The 19,464-nt window shown below is 43.5% G+C and overlaps 1 protein-coding gene across 2 annotated transcripts in view; it reads right to left on the bottom strand.

Annotated features, from left to right (window-relative positions):
- Ephb1 (EPH receptor B1) overlaps positions 1-19,464 on the bottom strand; it is a 430,073-nt gene that overhangs the window by 129,736 nt on the left and 280,873 nt on the right. For both annotated transcript variants that reach the window (XM_028756628.1, XM_028756627.1), the window contains exon 4: positions 14,467-14,622. In XM_028756628.1, coding sequence (XP_028612461.1) covers positions 14,467-14,622 — 156 coding nt within the window. The remainder of the gene's footprint in view (positions 1-14,466; positions 14,623-19,464) is intronic.

The raw sequence follows: 19,464 nt of genomic DNA on the forward strand, positions 1-19,464 counted from the left end.
TGTGTGTGTGTGTGTGTGTGTGTGTGTGTGTGTGTGTGTGTGTGTGTATGCGTGCGTGTGCACCACAGTAGCCATCCAGATGAGGGACAAGAGTAGCTTGGGCCAGGATGAAGGACCAACAGAGGAAGAGTCTCCAATTGTTGTAAGATTCTTTCTATAGACATTATCACCAGTTTTGCTCCAAAATTGAGTCTTTACTATCCTCATCTTCTTGATGAAAAAAACTTGAGGTTCAGAGAGACAATATGGATTGTCTGTGATTAAGTGTGTCAAGGTGGGTCTGCTACACGGATGTGTACAACTGACACCTCCTTCCTCCCAGTGAGTGGTTTCATGGTGATGAAAAGAATTGTTTGTCAACTGGTTATGTCTTGACCTGTCATTGATTTGATAGAAAACTAATATTGTTTGTTTCCTAGAATAAATTTCTATGGAGGCTAGTTAAAAGAACAGAGATGATGTTGGTCAACATTCAACAGAGTTCTGTGTTGAACCTAGAATTTTCTCTTAATACACATTATATATAAAGAATAATATTAAGCATTTTGTGCACAACTTAGTAAAACTGATCTTGTGAATATCCTGGAAGGTGGAACTATTATCCTACCTTAAATATGAGGAAATAAACCACTTGAGTCAAGTTATGGGACTGCTTGAGAGATACCAGTACAGCGATATGCCTGCCGTCCTGGTTCCTAAGTGTGCAAGGCACAGGTAAGATATAACAGCATCTGGGGAGTATGGGGGGCAGAGCTCGCAAGCTGGCTGGAAACTCCTGTCCACAATCATCTTAGCCCCTCCTCTTCAGGGACAGGAGAACCCACTGTGTTTCTAGGGTTATGTGAACAAGTCTGCACACACTGCTCATTAAGAGTCTCTGACATACTGGGCCCATACACAGGCAATTCTCCTAATCATAACAGTTAGTAATAGGAAAGAAATGATTAGTCAAAACAACGAGAGACCCTGCTGAGAGGGATTTCAGGAGTATCAAGTAGCCTGGTGTCATGTACCTCACCATATACCAGTGTTTGTACAGAGAAAGTTCTTGTTTTCCCAGCGACTTTAATAGAGCTAATTGCCTGGGAGAGAGGGATGGGTTCCACTTCCCAGGAAAAGAGACAGTTCTCTCTCAAGTCTGCCCTGGAGCTGGGTAACTGGAGGGATATAGAAACCTATGGAGGACTGACGAAAACCTTTAAGTCTGGAGGCAACAGACCTCAACAGAGTGTTCTTGTGGCCAGTCTTCAGTCACTGTCCATTCAAGAGAAGTGCAGAAAACACAGATGAAGTAAAAGAGAGGGGATGCTTGGATGCCATACCACCCAGAATCCCCAAAGACATTCTAAAGCAAAGGGAGATTTGTGTCCAGTCATTTTTAAAGACATGACCCACAGAAGTCCTTTGCTAGAAGCCGCGAAAACTGAGGCAGATTATGGTCATAGCTTCCCAGGCCTGGTTCCTGTCAGGGGACATCCTTCCTCCTCCTCCTCCTCCTCCTCCTCCTCCTCCTCCTCCTCCTCCTCTTCCTCCTCCTCCTCCTCCTCCTCCTCCTCCTCCTCCTCCTTCTTCTTCTTCTTCTTCTTCTTCATGGTCTTCTGCTATGCAGACAATATCTTAGACCATGCCCTGCTGATGCAGGCTCCAAGGAGTTCTCTGTGATGGGAAACAGCAGGCTTAGCCTGTCTCAGTCTTCTTGAACTGTCAGAAGACTGTGTAAACACTTTCTTTCTTGTACTATAGGAAACTAGAGCTTACTTGGGTAAGATCTCCATGGAGCTCTCCTTCTAGCTGCCATTCCTAATGAATGATGCACTTGGGACTTGAACCACTTGGAATTATTCAGTTGCTTTAAAGAGAACTGACTCCATTCAGAGCTCAGTGATTGTCATTATGCTGGTACAAATGGGGAGACGAAAGTCAGGTTTGGAAACTGGATCAAGGGTAATAATACTGTGAATCTTAAGTCTCGACAGCTCTGCACCAAGACATGATAGGGACAAAGATCATAAATGAAAAACAACTTGGCTTCTTTAGAACCACTTTCTCAGAGTGCAGAACCAACCGAGGCTTTTATGGTACCCAGTGAAGCAAGGTGTGAACTGACCAAAGTGTACATTATTTCATTCTGTTTTCTATTCTATTCTATTCTATTCTATTCTATTCTATTCTATTCTATTCTTCTACTCTATTTCATTTTGAAACAAGATCTCATGGAGTCCAGGCTGGCCTCAAACTCACTATGTAGATGACCCAGCTCCAGCGCATTAACTTGTGATTCTCCAGCTACCACCTCTCCCATACACAACCATAAAGAGCCTCAAAAGGGTAGGCAGTAGTCTCAGAAAGCTATAGATCATTCAAGGTCAAATCCTGATTCTGACACTTCCTACATACTCTAGTTCTTACACTGGAAAGTAATCTTAGAAGTGAGTATGTCCCAGGTAGCAAATCCCCCTCTGCCATCCCACACTGGTGGTTAGCCTCTGTTAGATTCTGCCAGCAGAGAGAGGCTTGCTACTCTCCTAGTTACCAAAGTATCTATTACCCATGATTGCTTGTTTTAAAAAATAATGAAAAAAGGTATCTGTTCACAGTAAGTCACAGAGCCAATAAACTGCTGAGGATCAAATCACACAAGGCCTTTGTAATACAGCTATAAAACCTTACTGAAGGGCATAAAAGGGAACTTGACTGCCATGTCCTCAGATGAAAAGGCTCAACATCATAGAGAAGACAGTAACTTCCAAGTGATCTGTATACCCAGTGCTATCCAATTCCCATTAAACAGGACTGCATAATGAAATGTGCCCAACTAGCTCTAAAGCCCATCTTCAAAAGAGACATCTTTTAGTATGTGACAAGATTTTTTTTTTTTTAGAAAAGAATGCTATTCAGAGGGTTGGTTCGTCAGCCATTAAAATATGTCATAAGGCTATCATCTTTAAAACTGGTATCAGAACAGACCAGGCAATCAAAGAGAAAGAGTACAGACAACTTGGCATGTGTATTCACTCCATAGTGAAGGGAGTGCCTCACTAAGTTGCGTGCAGTTCTGATGGGGCCAATGGATTTTAATAATAAAAATACAATTCCAATACTGTAGACTACACAAGGATAAATTCCAGGTATACAGATGAGTTAAACACAAACACTTCCCAGATAGTACTTTTATGGAAGACACAAAATCTTCAGACAAAACCCCAATGCCAGAAAGAAATAGATGGTCAAATCTGAGTTCAAAAATTAAAATATTTACATATGACAGAAAATGTGCTCACAACAGAGTTACAGAGAAGCAGAGACTAGAGAGGAGGGTATGGCAAGTAATTAGTTGGTTTTTGAAAGTCAGCTTAAAAATAGGAAAGGCAAGAGTTCTACGCAGACAGAATAAACTGGTTAACAAATATATTAAACAATATCCACTTACACATATTCAAAACAATGAGGATGTCAGATAAATTAGCACAAATTCAAAGTCTCACTAACATCCTGGGCCACACAAGGAAATGAGATGCATACTCAACTAAATGGGTATAAACTGGTCAAGTCTTTTGGGAGAGCATGCTGTCCACTGCCTTGTTAAGTACCTATAATTCAGCAATTCTATCTTGAAGTAAATATGTGCTCCCAAAGTGTAATACACACACACACACACACACACAACAGGATCATTGTTTATATTAACAAAAAAATGGGATGGACCTGTGCCCACTCACAGAAGGATGACCATGACTGTACTGGGAATACATTGATTCCAGTGGATGATAAGGCTGTAAGTTCATATGTTAGAATGAACTTTGAGAAGAGTAATGATGATAGCTTGAAACTAAGACACTGCTACAACTAGTCTAATGAAATTAAGGGTAGATTCTGAAAATACCAGTATGACCAGAAAAGTTCTCAGCAGTAGACATTGACCCGAGGCCCAGCAATAGCTCAGTCTCATACTTCTTGCTGAAACATGAGTTTGGTGTTTTTGTGATTTGGACTGGAACCTTGTATTGAGCCAATCTGGATGAGGATCTAGGAAGTGAATTGGCATCCCCTTAAAGAACTGGAAATCAAGATGATTCAGACAGATTCAGAAGGGCAAGATGACATCAGTGTCTAGCCAGGCTAGAAGGGATCTCCTGAATCATTTGATCCAAAATGCTCTGGTACCTTCCATTCAATTATTATTGTCTCATTTTGTGTTGCATACTGTAGGGGTCCAAAGCTCACTTCTTGTTTTTTTATCAAAAACAAAGCAAAGACAATTGACTGGGCACTTGGAATGTGTCCAACACTAAAGGGGTATTTTGTATGTATTCTTTTAGAAAGCATGATAAAAAAAAAATCCAATATGCTCATTGTTTTTAGAAAAGGAACAAAACTATTGAGACGTTGAGTAACCTACCTAAGGCCTCTCAACGAGGGAAGAAGATAGAATCAAGAGTTAACCATGGTTCGCATCGCATCAACAGCAGGAATCTTACCAATAAGCTGAGATGAGCTCTTACTGTATCAGATTCAGAGTGGGAGAAAATGAGAACTATGCCTCAAGAGTTTCTAGTCCAGTGGAAAGATAAGAGTATGCTGGGCAACTGCTACAGAATACTCCCTGTGAGAAGTGAAGCATCCTCTTCTCAAGGGATGCAGAGCCTGGCACAGGACAGATACAGAGATGCATACTCTTTACTGACAGTCCTCTCCTCTGGGATGAAGTGAAGCAGGAATCTAAGAGCCTTTGGCTTCAGCTACCACCAAGTCCCAGCATTCTTCCCTCATTCGTCCTTCCTTCTGGAGACTAGAACTCAAAAATGTCACATGGGGGCCACTGCCAAGACTGTAGAGGAACATTCATGTAAAAGGGTCCACAAATTGTAAAAAGGACTGCTTTAGTCTGATTTTTAAAACAGAAAAAAACAGGAAATTAAATAGATAATTTTACACCAATCCCCTCTTATCTCTGGAAGTTTCATCTCAAAGAAAGAGTAAGGATCTGCAGTATAGTATGAGTCCGGGTAGCCAGCACTGTCTCTCCTAAAGTAAGTAGCCTTTGGAAACAGGGGTCACAATGACTACATAGATTTCCACAGAGGTAACCACAGAAGGACCCACATATGTGTACACTGCAATGGTTCCGCTACTCCAGACCCTGTCTCAAAACTAAGGTGGAGAGGTCAGGCTGTAGCACAGTGGTAAGAGTGTTTGCTACATAACTGTGACCACCTGAATCTGAATCACCAGCATTCACATAAAAAAGCCAGGAAAGGTTGATCATGCTTACAAACAAGCATTTAGAACTGGGAGCAGCGACAAATGGATCCTAACACTTCACTAGCTAGCCTAGCTGAAAAAAAACAAGTGCCCTGAATCTCAAGGCAACAAAGCAGAGAGTGACAGAAGATGACACCCAGTGTCTGTCCTTCTCTAGACTGTACAGACATGCAGAGGTATTCACACTCACATGCTCGTGTGCATACACCTCACACACAAACACACATATACACACACATACAAATTGCCACTTACATACTATATCATATACATACATATGTGTGTATATGCCCCAAACACACACATATACACACAAACCACATACACATACATAAATATCACACACACACACACCACCACACACAAACTACCTCATACATACACATATATATATATGCACAAAACATACACACATACATGTCACACACAGAGAGACACAGACACACCGACACAAGGGACGTGATAGAAGAAGAAGCCTGAAGTTATCCTCTGACCTCCACACAGCATGCAATAGTGAGTGGACCTGTACACAGACAAAAAAAACAAAAACAAAAACAAAAAACCCCAAAAGCCAAAACAAAACCAACCAACCAACAACAACAAAAACTAACCACAAAAAAGAACCCATGAGGCATTCAGAAGGTGCCAGAAGAGTGGCAGGGGCTTGAGGGTTGCAGGAAATGTTTTGTGTGAAGAGCTAGATTAAAATAATATTTAGCTAATGGAGGTGATTATGGAACAACAACAACAAAAAAAAACATTTTCCTTAAATGTGGAATCCACTAAACATAAACATTGTTCCTCAATGATCAACCAAAGGTCTACACAATGTCAAAGTGTGAGGAGGTCCCACCACAAAGCCTGGGAATATTCACTTTCAATGATGGGTGATAGGGGCTATCTAGAATCATGTCTGAACTGTCCATCAACACAAATATTTTTCAAAAATTAAAGAGGGAGAATCCTTTCTCAGAGTTGTGACGTGTGGTCACCAGGAATATTTGGCTATTAGCTTAGAAATTCAAGCTATACAGGCTTCATAAGGGTTAGACCCACTCTGGTCAAGCAACTGTGAAAAGAAATTTCAGATTATAGGAGTGTAAAAGCACATTTACAGGGCTATGCTGACCCTTCTCAAAACAGGAGTAACAGTTATAAATAGCTTGGAGCTTGCAGCCACCTTCTTTCCACTCTGTGTCCATACGTACATACCATCTATCAAGCTGGTACAGGCAGGCTGCCAGCCCAGACCCGGAAATCAGAAAACATCTTGCCCTGGCTTTTTTTGGCTTATGACCTTTGCTTGGATTTTCCTTAAGAAACAAAACAAAACAGAAAGCAGACTATCTGTTAATCAAAAACAAAAGCAGAAGAGTTTGCTGTGCACACATAAGGAGCTGAGTTCAATTCCCCAGCATGCATGTAAAATCAGGCACAGCAGTGCATACCTGTAACACCAGCGCTAGTGGAGACCAGTGGATCCCTAGCCAGTCAAGTCAAATTGATGAGCACCAGGTACCATGAGAGAGCATATCTCAAATCCTAAGGTGGAAGATACTGATGCTGACCCCTGGCCTCCATGTCAACATGCATACATCTGCAATCACATGTAAACACGCACACATAAAAGTAAACTGAAAACCAAATGATTTTTCAAATGTACAACACAGATGCATACATCAGTGTGACATCAAACCTCTCGCTCTTGTAGCACAGTGAGGCATATGGAGATTCCTTCACTAAAGCCCTGGTCAGCAAAAGTGAGCTAATTATGAAAGGAGCAGCCTCCTCTGAGTTTGCTGACAACCCTATCTTAACAGACAAATGCGTAAGAAAAGATTGACTTTTGGAAACATTTAAAAGCATCTCCAACGCACAGCATGCACACAGCAAGCAGTTCCCAACTGATAATGCTTCCTGTCCTAGGTGAATAGTTTTCACAGCATAGGAAACTTTCCTGCCCTATCGACTCCAAGAGTCCCTCCCTGTAGGCAGCCTCAGTGGGCTGGGAGCCTGAGGACTGATGCCCATCACCCACCCTCTGAACCCTCCATATGCACTCCCAGCTCCACGGATGCATGTACTCCCGACTTCCCATTCTGTTCTCTGCCTCAGCTCATTCTCATCCCCGGCTAATGCTGTGCATCATGGGACTGCACACTGCTCTGACCATCTCAGTAAAAAACTGCATGAAAAGCAAGGTTTGGTTACTCTGAGGACCAGTGAGACCTGGGACTACCTCAGCACACAGACTCATCCATATACTCACACACACTCATACCTATACACAGCTACACTCACATACTCTCACACAAGCCTATTCACACACTCATGCTCTCATACAATTTCACTTTCACACACATACACACAACACACACACACTTCCCCCTCCCAAACACACTATATTATTATATAGGCACATATACTCACAGCCCCAACCCTCTTACACATTCACACAATCAACATACACATACATCCACACTTGCATATAGGCACACGAACACACTTACAGACAAGTACACACAGGTATACTTTCATCAGCACACACATATGCATTCACACATTTACGCAGGCACACACATACATAGTTACACACAGTTGTACTTTCATGCACACTTATACATGCGCATACACATATATATTCACATACTGACACAGCTACACCCCTCCATGAGTATACAGAGGTATACACAGTCATTTGCACATGCATGGCCATTACACAATCAGACACATTCACATAAGCCTATCCACACACGTGCACTCCCACACACAGATACACATATGCACAGTCACAGGCACATAAAAAGTACACACACAGAGAAGCACACGTACACTCACACATATGCAGGTAAAGGTATATGCCGGCACACTCAGACATGTACACACAAACACTAGCCCCTTAAAACATGGAACATAAACCAAGAGAAAAGAATGGGAGGGATTCCTGACACTTCAAGTGGGAACAGCAGCAGATTGCTACCACCTCCCCTGTGAGCTTCTCCAGTATTGATCTCAGAGTCCCATAACCCAGCTCTCCTAGATAGGGTGACACTGGCTGAGACCCGAGTTTTCGTCCTGTGGTGTGAGTTCCATCTTAGCTAATTTTTCCAATGAGGAAGCACCATGTCCCAGAAGGCTCCATACCCTAGCCTATCTCACATCACTGGGGCCTGATTCATAGCCCCTAACTCCTGCCACTCAGCTTCCCTGCCTCTATATGAGTCAAAAGGAAGATCAGGGACAGCCTCCAGGGAGACTTACAGGGTTGGCCGCCCTTGTACCCTCTCTTCCGAGTCACCTTGAAGCCCCCGTTCATTCTATTTCTCCATCCAAGGCTGCCAGGGGACACCTCAATGCACTTGAAGAAGGAATAAAGGAAACAGGACTAGCTCCAGCTTGCCTCTGTGATCCATCAAAATTTCTCCCGTGTGGGTGACAGAAAGAAGGGTTTTTGTGGTCAGAAATGTAACAAGGTAATTATTTTCACACCAGTCCTTCTGCACGGTTTTTCACAGACAGCAATTTTATAAGGCATAATTATCTATTTTCATTTGCTTCATAAATTCCTCCTTTCTATTCCATCCCCCAGTAAACTAGAAATTATTTAAAATGAAGCCGTGCAACCCAATGCTTGGTTTCACTTGGCTGTGCCCTTCCTCCTCTCTTCCTGTCCGCTCCCTCTGGCTGCCCCTGCCGTGGTCCCTTTACCATCTTGACCTTCTCTTGTCATTTGGAGGAGACAGCACATCCCAGCTCCCTCAGAACTGAAGGCTGAGCTAGGTGAGGTAGCACACACCTACAATCTCAGCAGTCGGGAGGCAGCAGCAATAGGATCAAGAATTGAAGGTCATCCTTAGCTACAGGAGTTCAAGGCCAGCATAGGTAACATGAGACTCCCACCTTTACAAAAGAACTGAAGTCCAGCTTTGTGAGCCATCACTCCTGCTGAGCTTCTGGCTCCAACACCCCTAAGTGACATAGCTGTGCAGGTACTGAAGTGCTTAACCTATGACCTTTCCTTCCCACAGCATGCCTAAGATAGGAGGTCAACTGTTCCGTTGTCACCAGAGGTCTTCAGGCCATGGTGACCATGTGGTTTATGGTCAGCCAATGAGTTCTTCTCAAGACTGAGCCAAAACTTGCCACTACCACCCCCACTCCAAACACATCATTTTTACTTTCAGATCTCCAACATCCTCTTTTGCTGGAAACTTCACTATCTTCTACACACTTCACACTTTCCAGGGATATAACCAAAGCAAGTTCTAACATCGATTGAGAGTTTACTATAAACCAGGCATGGGGCCAAAGATGCTCTAATGTGATTTCGCTTAATCCTCGTAGCGACTTGGAGAGGCATAGAACAGAATGGGAGTGTGAGAAGAAACGGGATAGGGGCAGTGAGGAAACAGGGCCAAGGTCACAGAGAAGGCAGGAGGAGGTCAAGATGCAAATGAACCACCCAAGGCCAGCTTTGAAACACAGTGTGCCAAGGCTCAGTCTGTATGCTTCCCCAGGACCCTCTCAAGAGTAGGGCATCTTAGCCACTCCAGGACTCCAAGAGTTCAGGGCCTCCAGGCAGTGCACCAGGTGGGAAGCAGGAGAAAACTGAGATGCTGTGAAAATATATTTAGACTTTGTTTTCGATGGAGTTCTGTGGGTGTGGTAGCTCCAGGCTTCACTTCACCTGAACATTCATGTACCCGTCCCCTTTGGGATATTCTTTATGATGAGCTGGGAACGCTGTCTTTCACAGTCTTGTGAATTCCTTGGGTACATTAGTCAAATTGAAGTTGGGGCTTATGGGAACCTCAGTTTATAAAGTTGATTGTTCAGGAGCACAAGTTCAAGCACCTGGAGCTTCTGATTAGTGTCCGAAGCTGAGGGGTAGCCTTGCAGGATCAGGCATTTGCTGTAAGTAAATGGGTAGGTGGTTTGAGACTACAGATAGATTAAAGAATATGTAATTGGTACCCACTAAAGTAGGATTACTTGTTTGCTGCTAGGGAAAAATGCCCAAACCTTTAGGGGCTCCAGAAACCTTCAGTGTTGAGTGTGTTGTAGAGGCAGAAAAAAAATATGGTTGGTTGGTGTCTCTTAGAGCCATGTAGCCCTGAGCAGGAGGAGATAAAGAAGGAGGAAGAGAAAAGAAAGCAGACAGGTAGACAGGAAGGAAGGAAGGAAGGAAGGAAGGAAGGAAGGAAGGAAGGAAGGAAGGAAGGGAGAGGGAGGGAGGGAGGGGGGGAGGGAGGGAGAGGGGGAGGGAGGCACGGAGGGAGGGAGAGAGGGAGGGAGAATTCAGTGTCTGCAGGCTAACAGAAGTCATGAATTCAAATTCTAGGAATTAACAGCCTCTTCTGCCTATGTTCCTGAGGTCAGTAGATTTCACACTGCGCCTTTCATCTTGCCTTGGGAAACACCACTGAATGCACTGATGAGGCTCAAAGACAGACTGGACAGGCAAGGCTTCCAGGGCCTATCAGACATCAAGGGAATTTCCAGCTCTCCTAGTAGACTGAAAAGAAAGCACACCTCACACCCGCACACATAGAGCAGACAAGCACCTTGGTCTTCATTCAGGTCTCCCAACAGCTGAAGCAGGGACTGTCCCTGAATTTGTTGCTTGCCTGTGAATCCTGTTCACCTAACTGGGCAACCTTGTCTAGCCTCAATGAGAGAGGATGAGCCTAGTTCTGCAAAGAAAGATGGGGGGGGGGAGCAGGTTGACACTCAGCGGGCTCCTCCTTCTCACAGGAGAAGGGAAGAGAAGAGTGGAGGGAAGAATTGAAGGGGAAGGACTGAGAGGAGACAGGAGTGCTGCTAGTGGGATGTAAGTGAATAAATTAATTGCGAGTGTGCGTGTGTGTGCATGTGTGTGTGTGTGTGTGTGTGTGTAGGTTAAGCTGGCTGGCCACTGAGCCCTGGTATTGCAAGCATGCAACACTATATCCAGTTTTATTCTGTGGGTTCTAGGATTAGACTCAGGTCATCAATGCATTACCAACCAAGCTCTCATCCAAGGCCTATGGAAACATTTTAACATTACAAAAATACAGCGTATCCATGATGCCCCAAAAGATTAACAGAATTCATTAGAAATATCTGGTTTTCCCAAGCCCAATAATGCAGGCCTGTGATCCTGGCTACTAAGAAGGCTGAGGCAAAAGTGTTAGCACAGGCTTCCTTTGGCAACTTAATGATACTTAAGACTAAAAAAATAATAAAATAAAATATAAAGGTAGATCAGGGCACATGATCGGAGACGTTAGTTCAGAGGTAATATGTTTGTTTAGTAAGAAAAAGACCCATAGGTTCCATCTTTAGTACTGAAAACATATTAATAACCCTTAGTGTAGTAGAGGTGCTATAACTATGCAAAGGGCGTGTTTCATATTATAAAGTTTTTATAAATATGTTTATAAAATGTTTTGTAGAAAGGAGTAAACTGCTGACATAATCTCACTTGAACACAATACAATGGCCAGAAGCTAGACCCGTGGTCCTCTAACACTGGAGGCCTCAGTTGGCTCTTGGACTCTCCTGTCTGCTCTGCCCTCTGGTTCACAGAGGGCATGACAGAACCAGGGCATGACAGATGTTCACTGTCCCCATACATTTATAAATATAGATCTTCTTCGTCTTTACTGCCCCAGTGGCCTACAGTTGCTTTCTGATAGGACAAACAACACCTTCATTTTACAAGGTAAACCAGCTCTCCACGCTCCAGGCCTCCACCAGCCCCTCAGGCTGGGCTCACACCCTGCACACTTGTCTCCATAGACTCACTGGCTGGGCTAGTTAGGAGCCCCAAGGCCACAGTGCAGGGCTGTGCCTTTCCTCAACAGCTCTATAGATTCTCCTTGAATCTGAAAAATTATTTACTGTGGTGATGTGCCGTGCCTTTTTAAAAGAACAGATGGCACCTCCAATTAGAACGCTTTTAAAGGAAACCCTAATGAGAATATAAAAGCCAACAAATTGACTTTTTCATACAGTACTTTCCTGGCACACAATAAATCAAATATATAATGAGGCTCAGGGAAATAGTAGCTTTATTTATACATGTTTTGCCTAGCATTGTGTTGTACCCATGTCCTGCTCCCAGGTCTCTTCACCAAGTGCTTGCCCCCCTCCAGGATGAGGGACAATGAGTCCAAGAGCAGTTCTTGGTCCTGCCTGCCATTGTCAAGTGTGCTTTGATTTAGCAGTCTCTAGTTTGATCCTTCCCTCTCTAATCTAGAAGTACAAGAAAAGGGTGTGTGTAAAGGTGCATTATCCAGGGAGGCACACTCTCTTCCCATCAAGAGTAGAAAGGGACAGTATAGTGGGACCCCACTGGTGAGTATTCCAGAGCTAGCTGGACCAGAGGTGGAAGGGGGAAAGCCTGCATGGTCTAACTTAAAGCTGGTCTCAGGATATGAGTAGTGTGGGGTGAGGAGTTTTCATGCTAAAACCAGAGGCATTGAAATATTCATATTTTCCACAACAACTGATATTACAAGTCTATCAGGTAAGAGGGCTGGAAGATAAACATTGGTAAATAAAGCAGAAAATAGAAACACATCGGCATTCTGAACCTCTGGCCATTGGACTCACTTCTTCCAGGTAACTTTATCATAAGGCTAGGTGCGTTGACAATTTTCCCCCTGAAGTGGGAAGCTAAGGGCCTGTATATGGATGAGTTGGTCTGCAGATGGAGCCTAGCCAGAGGGAAGATCTGTGAGTAGAAGAATAAGGGCCAGAGGCTGGATAGATGCTTTGCCTATTGTGCAGGCTGATGTTTGGTATGGGCACCCAGGTAGTGATTTAGCATCTTTAATGGAATCTAAAGTATATTCAATATTGCTTTTTAGGCTCGTGGAAGACTGCCATCCAAGGGGCCCTTAGAAATCATAAGAGGAGACAACACCACAGAAAGACAGGGACTCTGGGCAGCAAGAGAGGAATCATTTCTGTCAATCTCTGCCCACCTGAAAAGAAAGTCTAGGAAAATCAGTTTACAAGACGATGAGCTTTTCCTCAGCTCAAATTTATAAGCATCGATTGAGCGCAGGGCCTTGATTTAGAAGATGCTTTCATTTCTCCTCTGTACCCAGCAAAGGTTATATATGCTACACGGCCAGGACTGAGAAATTCTTCTACCCAGACCAGTCATTTTTTCCCTCTATCAAATTGTGTGTATGAAATATACCTCTGTGGTCCTCTTCCCTGGACTAAGAGGGAACTGGCTATGGGACCATGCATGCTCACAGTGAGCCAGAGCATCTAGTGCAGAAGAAAGTTCTAGTCTGGTTACAGGCTAGCCTGCAGTATTGATCCCAGAATGCAATGGGAATACTGAGAGGAGAGAGCATTCCTGCTTTAGGGCTTTAACATTTAGAGAAGGAAAAGTTGTATAAAGTGCTGTTCAGGGAGAACCATGTTCTCTGCCTTCCGTTCTTATGGGAAAGAAGACCAGGAGGAAATTACTGTTTCCCATCTCAGAGAATATAGCTGTTCCTCTGCTTTCTGAAGAATGGCTGCTTTTCCTTCCACTTCAGATAATGAATGTGAAGTATGGATGAGTGAGTATAGCTGACACATTAACCCTCAGACTCCAGAATTTGGGACAGTCAGATGGACACTGTAGTCAGGCTCCTAGTCTTGTCATTTGGCAGATCAGATGTTGGAGACTTACAAGGAACACAGGAGATAAATATAGAGATTTGATACACAAGGACTTTCATTTAGTAGCTAAGGCAGTTACAGAGTAGATGGAAAATTAATAAAACTATGAGAACTTCAAGGAAAGCAAGCGCAAGGGAGATGCACTGATGAATGATTTTCAACTTCAGGGACCAGAAGGGAGGGGCATCTTGGAGGAGGGAACTGCAATAGTTACCAGTTACTACAATGTATAAGTAGATCTTGATTTTGCATGCAAATAATTCTTTAAATGGGCAGTGTTAAAATTTGGTGGATAAAAGTTTCCCTGGGTGTGTGTGAGAGGAGAGTCATCCCATCTGGAAAGAGGGGCATGAAAGAAGACAAACTTAGACAACAGTTTGACGCTGAGAACAGAGAGCCCCCTTTTTCAGCACCATGGCCAGCACCCCCACTTAGCATTTCCCTGGGAGGGTGTGACCTGGTCTCTCCCCTGTTCCAGGTTCAAGATTTGCACAAAGAACCAGACTGCCCAGCCCACAGCCCTTACTAGACACTTACTGGTGCACGCCACTTCTGGGGGATCAAAGTCTGCTCGGTAATAGCCAGTCCGGCAGGTGCAGATGGGAGATGCCTCTGAAGGAGAGCGGCTGTTGGAGGGGCAGTGGGAGCAGCCTTCAGCTTCCTGGCTGGCCTTGAAGGTCCCCGCAGGACAGGCTACAACACAAAGATCATGTGAGAGTTAATAGAAAAATTGTAACCAGACACCCTTCCCAGGAAATAGAAAATGAAGGTTGCCACCCTAAAACAAAAGGAGGCTGAGTTCCCTCCTCACACCAAGATTCACAGAGTGAGCATCTCAGAAGGAGAGAATCCTGATTAGTATTTCAGTTCCTCAAACATCTTGACAATGGCCCTTCTCATTTGAACAATGTGAAAAGTGATTTTTCCACTCTCAGGCTGGTCAACAGATTTTATTGGTGAGTCTAATTGTGTAGTTGGGCACTTGCTACACAAATGTCTATTCCTTCCTCCTACCTTAATAATCATGGCCTTTCTCTGAGCCCTTGATGGAGGAATATAGCCTATAGTCTCAGATAAAACGGGGTATTTGTTGGCAATGACCAGACGTCTGATTCTTAAATGTCATAATGCAACAAACACAAGGAGCATTGAGGTGTGCTCATTAGCACTCGCTATGAATGATGGTTAAAGCACTAGAATTCACAGCAATTCTTTACTGAAAAATTAAAGTGATTTCAAGGTCACTGCCTTAAAAGCACCATTCTACCTTAATTGCATCTTGATATGCTTTTGAGAGTGGGCAAGAAGATGAGGCTCTACAGGAAGCTTGGGTCACCTTTCATACACACACAATAGGGAAGCCTGGGAAGAGCTGGTATAACCTGGTGCTTGCTCACTTATGGATATCTAGTCTAATGTCTTGGAGAGCCAGGCTATCAAGAATCATGTCCTGAAATGCTTGTCTCCATAGTGTCCTGCAAGCTGTGGCCATGTCTTATCTACTGAGAGTTCAGACATGTGATCTCATTCTTGTAGCCCCCAGAACTAGAATCTCATCTTCCCTATTTCCCCAAGGACTGCCCCTACCACGCCATTCCCTGCTACTTCCTGTTCTCCTAAAACCAGCCCTGATTAATCCTTCCTTGAGATCAGGTAAATCTTACTGCCTAGTCAACTTGTTTGGACTCCCTAAAAACTTCAGTAATCCATTCAACAAATATTCAGCATCTTTTGAGACCCTGCCACAAGGGTTACAAGCTGCCATTGAGGACTCTTGGATCTATTGAGGCCACACTATTTGTCTTAGTTAGGATTACTATTACTGTGACAAAACACCATGACCCAAAGCAATTTGAGATGAAAAGAGTTTATTTCCCTCTCAGTTCTATGTAACAGTGTATCATTAAAAGCAGTAAGGGTGGAAACTCACACCAACAAACACCTGGAGGCAGGAGCTGATGCAGTGATCATGAGGGGAGAGCTGCTTCCTGGCTTGTTCTCCATGGCTTGCTCAGTCTGCTTTCTTAGAGAACACAGGACCACCAGCTCAGGGGTAGCCTCTCTCACACTAGGCTAGGCCCTGCCCCATCAATCACTAATTAAGAAAATGCTGGTCTGCTTTCTTCTAGAAAAGCCCCATCTTATAGAGACAGTTTCTCAATTGAAGCTCTCTCCTCTCTGATGACTCTAGCTTGTGTCAAGTTGACATAAAACTAGCCAGGATACTATTATAGTATGGTGTGATTATTGCCTGAACAGGGCTGTTGTAAAGGCTTCCACTTAGAGAAAGCTCATCTTCTCAGATACATTGTTCCCTCCTGATAAGTGTGGTGGATTCTTTAATAATAGCAGTAGCCACCATCTGTTACCTCGCCTTAAGTGTTTTACGCACATTACTCTATGGGGTAGTTATTATTATCTCCATTTTGCTAATGAGGAAGTCGGGACATGGAAAAGTTAAAAACATTCCCAGGATCACTTAGTGGGAGAGATGATGGTGATGGTACACACGTAAGCTATTTTCAAAACATTTACCACTTCCCTGCCAAGACAAGAGGAAAGGCTCATCTCCTACACTGGGATTCCTCCATCCGCTGCTCACTTGAGTGAAGAGACTCTAAAGTTACACTGGATGTGTCCTAGATGGGAGCCCATCACAGATTGGAGGGAAACTCTGTGAAATGGAAAATTCCAGAATGGTGTAACCCAATTGCATTCCATGGAATACAAACTCTTTGAGTTTTCTATGCCCATTACTTACAGAAAATATGGGCCTAAAAATAAAGAAGAAAGTTCATTGTTTACTGTAGAATGTCTCAGAACTTCAAAAAGCAATGTCTTGAATGCCAGTATTCTTTTTCTTTTCCTTTTTCTTTTCCCCAAGCAGGCCTCCACTGCAGTGCATCCCCTGAGACTCACATTCCCTGGGACACACTGGGTACACTGTTGTTTCACAACTGTTGGGCAAACAATAATTGCCGTTGTAACACACGTCAGAAATAGGCCACTCACTGACCCATGTTAACACATTCAAAAGAAAACAAAAGAAAATGTCTGTAGCAAGAAAAAGAATAAGTTGGAATTTTTCAAACAAAAGAATCAATCAATAAAACCCTAAGCAGAAAGCATCAACTGTCATACATGAGGCAGTCTAAAATCTAGCTCCCTAGTCTGCCGTCCTGAGCTCATTCACTCAGGGCTCGCTCCCTCTGTCTTGCCCCTTTCCTGTCTCTACATCCTGGTCTTCTCTTTTGGATAAGTCTTTGCCCCTTTGCACTGAGTCTCTGGCATCTCTACCCTGCCGGGTTCTGCTGCTTCCATGCATCAGGTTGCCTTCCTGGAAAGGGGAGGGAAGCTGGTGACTACTCATGCATTCATATCCAGTCCCTGCCACGCTGTAATTTTCTTAATGTACTGGTCCAAGAAGAACAAAGTGTTTTCACTTTCTTCCCAGCACTTAAAAGCCACCTCACATTACATTTAATAAGTTAACAGCATAAACAGTCAGCCTGATATCCACAAGTGGAAGTGGGGTTTGGTAATGCCTTTCCCTGAGATTTCTGATGAAGGAATGGGAGGTCTCTATTCTGGGTGACTGGGTTTCCCAGGAGGAGAACTAGAATCTAAACTATTTCTTATTTATTACGGGTATGTCATCTCTTTCTCTCTCTCTCTCCCTCCCGCCATCCCTCTCTCACTCTTCTCTCTCTCTCTCTCTCTCTCTCCCTCTCTCTCTCTCTCTCTCCCTCTCCCTCTCACTGTGTATGTGCATATGTGTGTGTGTAGGTAGGTACAAATGCAATATTTGGACATTAATGTGCACACACGTTCAAGTGGAGATCAGAAGTCAAAATTGGGTATCTTCTTCAGACACTGTCCACCTTCTTTTTTGACACAGGTTGCTGAACACAGAGCTCACCGATTCTCCTAGGCAGATCAGCCTATGAGCTCCAGTGATCCCCCTGCCGCTACATGTACCTGTATCACTGAAGTTACTGACATGTACCACTGCACCCTGCTTTTTTACTAGGTGAATTCTAGAGATCTGAACTCAGGTAGGTGCTCATGCTTATACAACAAGAACTTTTCTTACTAAGTTATCTCCCCAGAACCTCACAAGTTGGTCCTTAAAGAGATGTCCAGAAACAGTTGGAGGAGAGAGGTCTAACTCTGTAGCCCCCAAGGAAGTAAGAACTGGAGCACGGCTGTGGCATCCTTGCTCTGACTTCTGCATTTGTTGACTTCCACCAAGGTGAGCATCTGTGATTGACAGCACCACTCAGAGCCTCAGTTTGTTCATTATATAAAATATCTTCCTAGCCTGCTCGCAGGTTAGCAGTATGTAATAAACCCAAATATGTGACATAGCTTACACTCACAGGTACCACACTAGAATAGTTCCCCTCAATCCAGTTTACACACCCATTTTGAAAGTTGAGTTTTCTTTGAAATGACTACAATTCAAAGTATGAATAGACATTTGGAACCCCCCAAAGAAAGCATTAAAGTCTTAGAAACAGATGGAAAAATGTGTTTCTGCCTAGACTGTTTCTGTCTAGATAGTATTGTATTTATAAGACACATTTTACCTATAATTGCAACATAGGCCCATTCCATGTGCTACTATTTTAATGAAATCTGTGTCCAGACAGTCTCTAACTTGTAAGGACTGCCTTTCTGAACTCCTGCACTGAACTTGGAGACTATAATGTGCAATCACGCCAGCCCAATGTTTTCTCATATAGTTTATGTTTTAAATAACAGTTAAAGTGACAGGCTAGTCTGCAAAACCTTTTAAACTCCTCTTGTATCAGATTCCACTAATCAGAAATAGATGCTGACACTGTTGTTTCTTACTAAGAAAAATAAGTAAGAAAAGCATACTTCCCTTGAGAAAAAAATAGCTTTAATTAGAAGTGATAAGTGAGCATTTGAGTCAATTCTGGCAGAGAATATATAGACCTATGGCTCAAAGAAATGAATGTGAAGGGCTTGTTGTGGAAGTGTGAGGACCTAAGCTTGGGTCCCCAGGGCACAATCACAGAGCTCCTATGGTGGGATGAAAAGCAGAGACAAGAGAATTCCCAGGATCCCACAGGCCAGGTAGCCGGCCATATGTAGTGGGAAAACACTAAGAAACTCTGCCTTGAATAAAGTTGAAGCTAACGACTAATAGCCTACATTACCCCCGTGACCCTCTGACTTCCAATTGAGTGTCACAGCATGTGCGTGGACCTCACATGAACATGTGCATACACACTTATACACACACACACATACACACATGCACACACACACACACACACACAGAGAGAGAGAGAGAGAGAGAGAGAGAGAGAGAGAGAGAGAGGTGACTGATTTATAGAAATAATAACAGTTACATATTGTTAGCCACATGCAAACACTTTTGAGGTAGATAAAGAGTTCTTTGACTTAATATTTCAAAATCTAGTTTTCTTTCCTTATAGAGGATTATGGTCCAGCCAACAGTATCATGATGAGTGTCTCTACTCAGCCACTGTTTGCTGAGGACCT

The sequence above is a fragment of the Grammomys surdaster genome, unplaced genomic scaffold, assembly GCF_004785775.1.
Source record: "Grammomys surdaster isolate TR1022 unplaced genomic scaffold, NIH_TR_1.0 126131, whole genome shotgun sequence".
Taxonomy (NCBI): Eukaryota; Metazoa; Chordata; class Mammalia; order Rodentia; family Muridae; genus Grammomys; species Grammomys surdaster.